The sequence below is a fragment of the Ictidomys tridecemlineatus genome, unplaced genomic scaffold, assembly GCF_052094955.1.
Source record: "Ictidomys tridecemlineatus isolate mIctTri1 unplaced genomic scaffold, mIctTri1.hap1 Scaffold_2348, whole genome shotgun sequence".
NCBI classification, from domain to species: domain Eukaryota; kingdom Metazoa; phylum Chordata; class Mammalia; order Rodentia; family Sciuridae; genus Ictidomys; species Ictidomys tridecemlineatus.
The window spans coordinates 27,112-37,020 of record NW_027522025.1 but is presented as its reverse complement, the minus strand read 5'-3'; the positions used below and the strand labels follow the sequence as shown (position 1 = coordinate 37,020).

General features: G+C 32.5%; 1 protein-coding gene across 2 annotated transcripts in view; it reads right to left on the bottom strand.

Annotated features, from left to right (window-relative positions):
* Nucleotides 1-2,073: 2,073 nt before the first annotated feature.
* Nucleotides 2,074-9,909, bottom strand: part of LOC144373108 (transport and Golgi organization protein 1 homolog) — a 30,021-nt gene continuing 22,185 nt past the window's right edge. The window contains exons 6-16 of one of the 2 annotated variants that reach the window (XM_078036231.1): nucleotides 8,058-8,079; nucleotides 7,046-7,134; nucleotides 6,728-6,805; nucleotides 6,530-6,640; nucleotides 5,401-5,472; nucleotides 5,117-5,221; nucleotides 4,351-4,473; nucleotides 4,147-4,252; nucleotides 3,086-3,141; nucleotides 2,907-2,997; nucleotides 2,074-2,735 (exon numbers count right to left, since the gene is read on the bottom strand). In XM_078036231.1, the coding sequence (XP_077892357.1) occupies nucleotides 2,593-2,735; nucleotides 2,907-2,997; nucleotides 3,086-3,141; nucleotides 4,147-4,252; nucleotides 4,351-4,473; nucleotides 5,117-5,221; nucleotides 5,401-5,472; nucleotides 6,530-6,640; nucleotides 6,728-6,805; nucleotides 7,046-7,134; nucleotides 8,058-8,079 (996 nt within the window). In that variant the 3' untranslated portion in view covers nucleotides 2,074-2,592. The remainder of the gene's footprint in view (nucleotides 2,736-2,906; nucleotides 2,998-3,085; nucleotides 3,142-4,146; nucleotides 4,253-4,350; nucleotides 4,474-5,116; nucleotides 5,222-5,400; nucleotides 5,473-6,529; nucleotides 6,641-6,727; nucleotides 6,806-7,045; nucleotides 7,135-8,057; nucleotides 8,080-9,909) is intronic. The other variant, XM_078036232.1, reaches the window with a different exon arrangement.

Genomic DNA, 9,909 nt, shown 5'->3' with positions numbered 1-9,909 from the left:
CCCCACATGTGTGGGGCACTGGGATCAGTCCTCAACACCACATAAAATAAATAAAATATTGTGTCGGGCTGGGGATGTGGCTCAAGCAGTAAGGCACTCGTCTGGCATGTGTGCAGCCCGGGTTCAATCCTCAGCACCACATACAAACAAAGATGTTGTGTCCGCCAAAAACTAAAAAATAAATATTAAAATTATCTTTCTCTCTCTCTTAAAAAAAATCCTATAAAAAATAAAATAAAATATTATGTCCATCTACAACTAAAATAATATTTTAAACCCTGAACTTTTTAAAATCCTAAACTCAATGAATGATTTTAACATCAGATTTGGGAAGTAAAATAAATCCTACCGCTTTTAAGACAGGTCAGAAGAAAATATCCAGAAGAAGTAAATCCAGAATGTAGGAGGCAGGGGAAATCAAATTCTAATATGCATTATTATAATCAGAAGAGAGAATGAGGTAAAATCAACATTTAGAAAAAGACTCGAAAATTCAAGAAATGTTTAATGGTCCCAAGCAACATAACTGCAAGAGGAAAAAGTGGGTGGGGTGGGGAAAACTACACCTAGGCACTTCCCAATACAACTGTTAAAAAAAGAGAGAAATGACTACAGGAACTAGGGGAGGGAGATAAGACCAAACAACAATGATAATGGACTCTTTAAAGAAAAAAAATTAAAACAGATGGTAATTAATTGGATATTTTCAAATTGCTAAAACTAAGTAACAGTCAAAATTCAGTAGCCAAAAGAAAGATCCTTTAAAAATGGAAACTGGTTTTAACTCTAATCATGAAGTTCATGTCAACCTAATACAGACTATAAAGGTAGCAATATTTAGTGGATAAAATACTATTCTCTGTTTATCCTTGTACTACTTTGATACACTAATCAAATCTATCATTAAAGGACAATGTTCAAATAGAATGAAAATAATTTCAAATAAGAAACCAACAGTGTAGAATGCAGAACTACAGAAACTTTAAATATGTGTATAAATTGAATAAATGTCTTGTGGAGTTCAAAGTATATGAAGTACTAACATACGATACCACAACAGTTATCTGATTCAGGAGCTACTTAAAGCCCATAAAAACAAGTAATAAACCTATTAATCTATGTCAGGTTTTTATTAAATCCAGAATATATACCAAGGCCTTTAAATTATGAGAAGATGAATAAAATTATAATTATAATTATATAATTATAATTCCATTATAATTTATGATTACATCAAGCTTATACAGGTGATGAGGAAAATAATTAAAAATATTTAAACTATTAAAAAGATACAAGGAAGAAAAAAAGAACAGGTCATCAAATAGAAAGCAAATTCTTCATAAACCACAGGCACATATTGACATGGACAGACTTATATTTTAGAAAGTCCACTCAAGCGGCTATAGAGAAAATTACTAAGAATTTGAAATAAATTATATAAAAATATAAATAATGGAGAATGAAGACAGATGACCTAGGTTAGAAACAGAAAATATGACACAGGCATGAACTAACATAGTACCTGGGGATGAGAAAAAAAGAGTACAAACCACAGATGATGACTGAATTAATTTTGGAGGAGTTGAGGAAAATAGTGCTACAATTTAACTGCATTACAAAGAAAATTAATTGCCATTTAGGTCATTCATATTACTAGTAGGGACAGAGAAAACAAGTGTTCTTTTGAAAAAAAAAAGTGATAAAATGAGAAATGTTTCTTTGAAACAGGCCAGGCATTTAGAACTGGCCTGAACAAAAATTTGAGATTCTAAAAAGGTCGCTTGGAGATCACAGAATTTTAGAAAAGTTAATGGAAAGGTTTCAATATTTAATGCATTAATTAGGCAACAGAAGTCAAAATACCTAAAAATAGTTAGGTCTATAAGAAGGTCTGTATATATATATCTTGTTAATAAATCAGGTGCAAACAAATAAAATCTGACACAAAAAAACTATTTTTAGAGAATTCAAGTATTTTTGTGGATTAAAAACTTCAAATGAACTTCCAAAAAATAACTAGCTCCACACTGAGAAGATTAATATATAAATATATACTACAAACAAGTACTTCTGTAATCGTAACTCCTAAAATCCTTGCCACAGTTCAATTTTTAGTGTGAACATCTGAGATACTCAAGTCCAAAACTTGTACCATCAATAAGTAAATATTATTCCTTTTTGAAGTTTTTATTCTACTAAAACATGTCATTCCAAAACACTCAGTATTTTTAAAGGTCCAGAGTTAGAGATACAAGTTCAAAATATTAGAATTACATAACTGATCACAATGAAAGGAAATTAAAATAAATAGTGGGATCATAGAAAGGGTCTAGATCTTTGAGAGGTATTTCCACATCAGTGACTGTTAATACCAGTTTACCACTTCTTGCCTTCATATGAATTTGACAATTGATTACGATGTCCTCACAGCCTTAGTTTATGGTTCCAACTACCTCAGGACTCTTAAGACTGATGATGGAAAGAAAAATGCAACTTATAGGAAACAAAACACAAAGGAAAAAAGACAAATCTCTACTAGATAAAATTATCTGTTAGTTCACACAATGATAACAATAACAAACAATGGAAATCTTACTTTTTTAGTGCTATCTCATTTTGCTGGTAGAGTTCATTTAAAATCTCCACTTTCTGCCTAAGAGTTTTGCATTCCTCTTCCAGTCCAACTTTAGAAGACCGTAGTGAATTGCAGTCACTTTCTAATTTCTTTATTTGGTCTGTAAAGGATAAAACAGCTTATCTCTATATGTGTACAAGGACTTAAGAACTTGTTTGAGGGAGTAGTGCCAAGAAAAGTAAAAAGCATGAAAGCAAGAAGCCATTCTTTATCTTTCCAATAAATTTTTAAGTCTTTCCAACATGGCAATTTCTTCTCAAGAAGAACCCACCTTCTAGATTACATTTTGTGGACATTGAGGCTCTTAGCTTAAGTTGTAAAAGTTTTAGATCCTCTTCAACTACTGATATTGTAGTTTTTGTCTAAAAATTGCAGAAAAGAGAGGTATTCTTAAAAGTGAGGCACAGGAAGAATTCACAGGTACTATGGGACTCTTACAAAGAACTATACCTGAGAGACATCCATCATCTGCTTAATTTGATCTTTGATCTTCTCGTTCCGATCACCTAAAAAACAAAAGACTTTAGCTTTTTCTTTCCTTACTTTTAACTCTATATTCTCCTAACTTCCCTAAACTAAAGAATGATTGTGTTCAAACACTGGAAGAAAAAAATCAATTAAATAATTATACTGATTAGACTAATGACTTTTAAGAGAATTGCAAGCTTAGATTTAAAAAAAAAAAAGAGAGGTGAATTTCAGACTGGGGTTGTGGCTCAGTGGTAGAGTGCTCACCTAGCATGTGTGAGGCACTGAGTTTGATCCTCAGCATAAAAATAAATAAAAGTACTGTGTCTGTCTTAAAAAAAAAAGGTGAATTTCTAGTTTGCACAACTAAAATGTTATCTATGCTATTCTTGTAAGATAAAAGCTTTTCTTCTCTCTCAGATCTATCTTCACCTGGGCAATAAGTGTCTTGTTTAGAAAGATTCAATCCTCTATTTTCTCCCTGAATCTACTACCAGGTGTGGTTTGAAATACTTGCTATGTAAGCAATATCCAACTTGGGAGAAAACATCTGGAAATATTTTCCTCATCAGTAAACACTGTTACACTCCCTCTCTAGCTTTCTGATAGTCTCTAGCCTCTGTTCTCACAGCCTTAGTTTATGGTTCCAACTGCCTCCGGACTGACTGTGGACCTTAAAACCACAGAGCCATAGAGATGATGAGTATTAAAATCAAGTATCATCTGCATAAGTTAAGAAATAAATTTCTCTTACTGTACAATGTTCAATACTTAGAGGTATAGGATATGACTATTGTAGCTGCAGTGTACTTACTAGTTTTCAATAGGATAGAAAAAGTCAGTGTTCTTCACATGCCTATTGCTACATTATACCCCAACAACCCACCTCTGCCAATGCAACAGACATATCTATAGATCCAGTGATATGTGTCTACAACCCTGAAGCTTAAGAAGAAATTAAGCCAGCTGAAAAGTGGCATCTGTATACTTAATTAAAGACAGGAAAGCAAAAAAGGATTCAACCTCCCTGAGACTGATCTTACCTGCTAACTCTCCATTGGTTAATTCATCTGACTCATCTCGACTTTGATCCTCAGATTCAGATTCACATTGAAACCGATTCAACTGTGTGATGTGATTAGTCAAAGCCTAGAAAAGAAGCAAAAGGTTGGAAGACTCTCGATTTTAATTCAGAAGATTTCAGGAGAATTCATGAGATGAAACATGTATTTGGAGTATAAACTTACTTTAATAGTATCATCTTTTTGACTAAGAGCTACTTGTAAATCTTTCTGGGTCTTCTCAAATGATTTCATTTGTTCACTGAGCTCAGCGTGTGATGTACTCCAGTCTTTTACTTCCTGCTGCAACTGAAAAGTCAAAACACATGAATTCCTATGGGTTAGGGAGGGGTTTCTGCACTGGATATATCAGGACTACAAGACTTAGACAAAGAAATAGAGAGCCATACTCCTCGGTGGCCTGCCTCAATCGAGGGGGTTGAGACCTTGGTTAAGGAAGAGGGCAGAGTGGCCCCAACTCTCACAGCTGCAGTAAGAACATCAGAGCTATCAGGAAGTTGAGCCTGTTTATTGCATTCCCCAGAAAATTGCTGCCAATTCAAATAATTTATCTCCAGCAGGAATGGCTGGGCACATATGACTGTCTCCTAAATTTAGATTCCTTATCATGTAATCTTCCCTTGGCCGGTGAATCAGTAACTATTCAAAAGAGGATCATAAAATACTTAATTTTCTGGTTTAAAAAGTTTCTTTGAGGCTATGCAAGTTAATAACTGATTGACATTTGATAAGAAAAGCAATAATCCAAAAATCCAAAACAGATGGAGACCATATATATGCACTCAATTTGGGGAGCATTGTTTAAACTTTGCATATCTAGAAAAGGTCCTACATGAAAATTCCTTACCTCAGAAACAGATCCAAGAAAGATACAAGATAATGATATTCACTTCTCTAGTTTACATTATGTATGACATCAAATTTTCTTTACCTGCTCTTTCTCCTTCTTAAGCATGGTATTTTCTTTCTGAAGCTGACAGCATTTCAACTTCACCTTCTCTTCACGAAGCTTAGCTTCAGTAAGGAGAATTTGAAGCTAATGAAAAACACTACAGTTAGTGAATTAATTCCAAAGAAGAAACAAAGTTATACTTTCCCAAACAAGACATCATATAGTTCTCATTTTTTGCACATTTTAGCACACCTCAAATTTTTGGTCCGCAACAAAACTAAGATGTAGTACTAATATCCGTTAGCAATAGTTGGCAGCTTTACCTCTGAAAGTTCAGAAGTATTTACTGAAATGACATCTTTAAGCTTCTCTATAGATTTCTTATTTTCCATTATCTGCCAGGTAAAAACAGAACACAAAATATGCATTAGGATTTCAGTAGAAATACTGATATGTGTGTGTGTGTGTGTGTGTGTGTGTGTACGTACACATACATATATATACTAAAAAAGATAAACACAACAAAATTTTTGTCAAGCCATCCCATTACATTTCAGGTAAATGCAGGGGATCCAGCTTTGGACTAAGCAAAAAATCAAAAACTGAAAGAGATGAGGGAAAATGAAGTCATAAATATTTCATGGCATCCACAACCTTACTGTTTATGAGATAACCAGAAAAAAAGTTCAAAGTATAGAAAATCATAATGCAATAAGTAAATAAAATGTTTTAAAGCATAGAAAATTAACTAATTAATTACTGTTTCAAGTAAACCAGTTCAAATTAGTATTTTTTTTCTAGTGATAGAGAAAAAAATTTCCCAAGATCATTTTAAAAATTTTCTTATCATAAGTAAAAAATGATAAAATTTAAGGAAGAATAGACTAATCTCACATACAGAAGAATTCCAAAAAAATTATAAAGATACTTGCTCCTTAAGGAAGTGGACATAAATCTGCAATCTTTGTTTGCAATGCCTGGGATTGAATCCTGGGCCTCATGCATGCTAGGCAAGTGCTCTACCATGAGCTGCATCCTGAGCTTGTAACTCTTCATACTTTAACTGTGGGCTGTGCATGGTAACTTCCAAAGAATACAATATGAAAAGGATTGGAAAGAATTTTTACAGTGGAGAAATCTGATAAATACTACCTCAGCTAGGTGATCAAGCTTACTTGGGGGTAGGATATTTCAGAACACACTCTCTACCATCTTTTGCAACTTTTATGTAATTACAGAAACTTATAGAAATTGAAAATGAAATATGTAAGTAAAAATTTTTTAAGTTGTTGTATCAGTACTTAAAAGTTCCACAAAATGGGCAGAAGTGGGTTCAACTTCCTTGACTCCTAATCTTACTTTAGTTAACAGCTGGACTAAGTTCAACTTAACCAATTTTACAAAATATTTCAAAAGCCAAATTGCAGTAATACTTAGCAGCAAAACTCTTACCAAGTCCTGATTCTTAGCTTTCTGTTCTCTCTCAGATTCTAACATAACATGAAGACTTTTAGCTCCCTCATCCAGAAGTTCTTTAGCTTTTTCAAGAAGCTTCATTTTATCCTGGAAAAAAAAGGTGTCAAGATTACTCACTCATTACATTTACTTTTGAGTTTAGAATGTAATTCCCCCCAAAGAAGGGATTTTTACCTTATAATTAGTTGCTTCATCAGAAAGAATCATATTTTGTTTCATGGTCTCTTGAACCTGTTTCTTTGATTCCTTCATCTATGTAAATAAAGCATTCAGAATTAAGATACACAAATTATAGTGCTACCATACAAGTTACTTCCAGACAAGTGACCCTTTCCAGAAGAAAGCAGTACTTAATACATATGACTGTTTAGAATTTGGATGATTTGTAGGAAATAATGAAACAAAAATTTTAAAATATGATTTTTAAATTAAAACAGGTAGGAATGATTCAAGCTAGAACCAAGGGAGAAAGAAAGAAAAAAATAATTATACCTTCTGTTCATAATTTGACAATTTCTGCATTAGTTCTTCATTTTCTTTCATGAAATTGTTCACCTTTTTGGAAATTTGCTGTTCATTGACTAAAAGGGGGAAATACACAAGATTATTACAATCACTAAATGAAATTCAATTACTCAATCTACTAAAAGCAAAGACATGTTATATGGTACTATGAGGAAATACTTCTTAGCATAACTATTCTGCTTTTAAAAAGCAATCTATGCTTATTAGCAATAAGAGTATAAAAATTATTAGAATTTAAGAAAAATATAAGAACAATGATATTTTGCTGGGTGCAGTGGTGCACACCTGTAATCCCAGTGGCTCAGGAGGCTGAGCTAGAAGGATTCCAAGTTCAAAGCCAGCCTCAGCAAGAGCGAGACACTAAGCAACTAAGTGAGACTTGGTCTCTAAATATAGGGGGTTGGCGATGTGGCTCAGTAGAGTGCCCCAGAGTTCAATCCCAGGAACCCCTCCCATCCAAAATGATATTTCAATTTAAGCTTATTTCACAGATGGGAAATACAGTAAAGTGTTGTAGCTTGATATTCCCCCCTTCTCAAAACACTTTCTTTTCCGAAAATGGAATCATTTAATTCTTTGCAAAGAAAAACAGAAATGAAAACATACTGATTCACATTACCATTCTTCAAATTATCTACTCAATTACTTAATGCATGATTAAATCATTAGCATAGAAATACTCTTCAAATGTAATACATCTGCATTACATCAATACTCAAAGTTAATCTGCCCCAAATTAAAACTTATCATCATCTCCCTATCCACAATTTGTTCCTCCTCTTTATCTCCTATCTCAGAGTTTGAACCATCATCATCTACTCTATTATACATGCTAGCAACCTAGGAATAGTAAAATTTTCAGGAGGTTAAAAAGATAATAGACATTAAAAGTCACTGTATCTACTTCTAACATACATAAAACACACATCAAACACCAATACAAAGGGTTATTACAAGTTTAAGAAACCTAAAAATTTACCTTGATATACTCTATCTCTTACCTAGAAGAGAGAAAAAAGATTAAATTTGATGTCAAACATCTGCTCAATAGAAACAGCATTCCTAAAACAACAGTCAGAATCATAACCAAGTGAGAATTTAATAACATTCTGGTTCAGGATAATAATTTATAGGATTAAAAATAAGTAAAGGTTAACAAGCCTTTTAAATTTAATTGGTAGTGATATTTCATAAATAGCCTCTGACATAAAAACACTAAGATATGTACCTTATTTCACAGCAAAGATGTGTGTATGTGTGTGTATGTGTGTGTGTGTGTGTGTGTATACTCAAAATCATTTACTTGACAATTCTAAATAACCAGGATAAAGTCTAGAAACAATGACTATTCAAAAGAAATCTGAGGAAACAATATTAAATGTGTATACTCAAAATCATTTACTTGACAATTCTAAATAACCAGGATAAAGTCTAGAAACAATGACTATTCAAAAGAAATCTGAGGAAACAATATTAAATGCATAATCTTTGTACTAAGATATGCCACTTTCACTCACCAGAAAATATCTTAGAACTCCAATTTAAATTTGGCTATTGGCTGAATTTAGAAACTAAGAGGCTACATCATCTTATTTCTGCAAACCACTAAATATATAGCAAGAAATCTGAAAGGAAAGACTGCTTGAAGAAAATGCACAAGCAATAAGAGAAATGACAATTAACATATTCTGGAAAGGACAAAAACAATCGTTTCCAAAAAACAGCAATAAACTACCTGATAATAAAACCTAAGCAGAAATTTTTTTAAAACATCACTAAATTTCTTTGTAACTTAGCATATTACTTGTCCTTTCAAATGTTATAAATGGTGATGGGATATTCAGATGTGTCCACGGATCATCCAGGGGATCTTCGTAACAGGAAATTGCATTCAGAAAACTCCAACACAGAAAAAAATGAACATTTCTTTAATGTCATAGCCTTGCTAACCTTTTACTCAAAATGACAACAGAGGAAAATGGGAAGTAGCATAAAAGCAGTCATCTAAGGTAGGGAGACTAAAGTTTTAAAGTCAAATGCTGAAACTGAGGAGCAACAAGCTAGGAACCACATCCCACATAACCTAGTGAAAAGAGAAACAGGTACCAGGGTTCTTGAAATGAAAGAAACAAGAGAGAGAAATATAAAATGTTTTCATGTTTTTCCCTTGTCTTTATCCTTCTATTTCCTTTTTACTTTTAGCTGAGAAAAAGTTCAATGAGATTAGAAAATTCCTCACAGGAATCCAGGCAAACAATTCTTCTATTTAAGAAGGGAATACTTTTTAAGAGATTTTACACTCAATTGTACAAGGAGAGGAAACTTATCTTAACAATGATATGTCTGAAATAATTAAGAAATCAGAAAAAGAACACTCAGATTTGAAAAGATTTGTATCCAATGTTTTTGGCCTCTTTAACTGTTAGGCTTTTCATATGCAAAGTCCATTTACCTAAAATAATTTTCTTCCAATTATGTTAAATAACTATGAAACAGAATGACCTACAGTACAAACATAAGTATGTATAAGCACATATATATATATGTGTGTGTATATATATTTTTACACACACATATATATATATATACACACACACACACACACACACACACACACACACTTATACATATATGTACACACATACACAGAGATAGACTAATTCTGCTCAGGAAAAAAAAAAACCTTAATGAACAAAACATTTAATGGATTTTTGGACAACACATAATCTATACTTCCAAATAAAAAGGTATTTTCTGTACATATGATCAAATCATAAAATCTGGGAAAAATTTATATAAAAGACTGGAAAAATTATATCATCTCCTTTTTC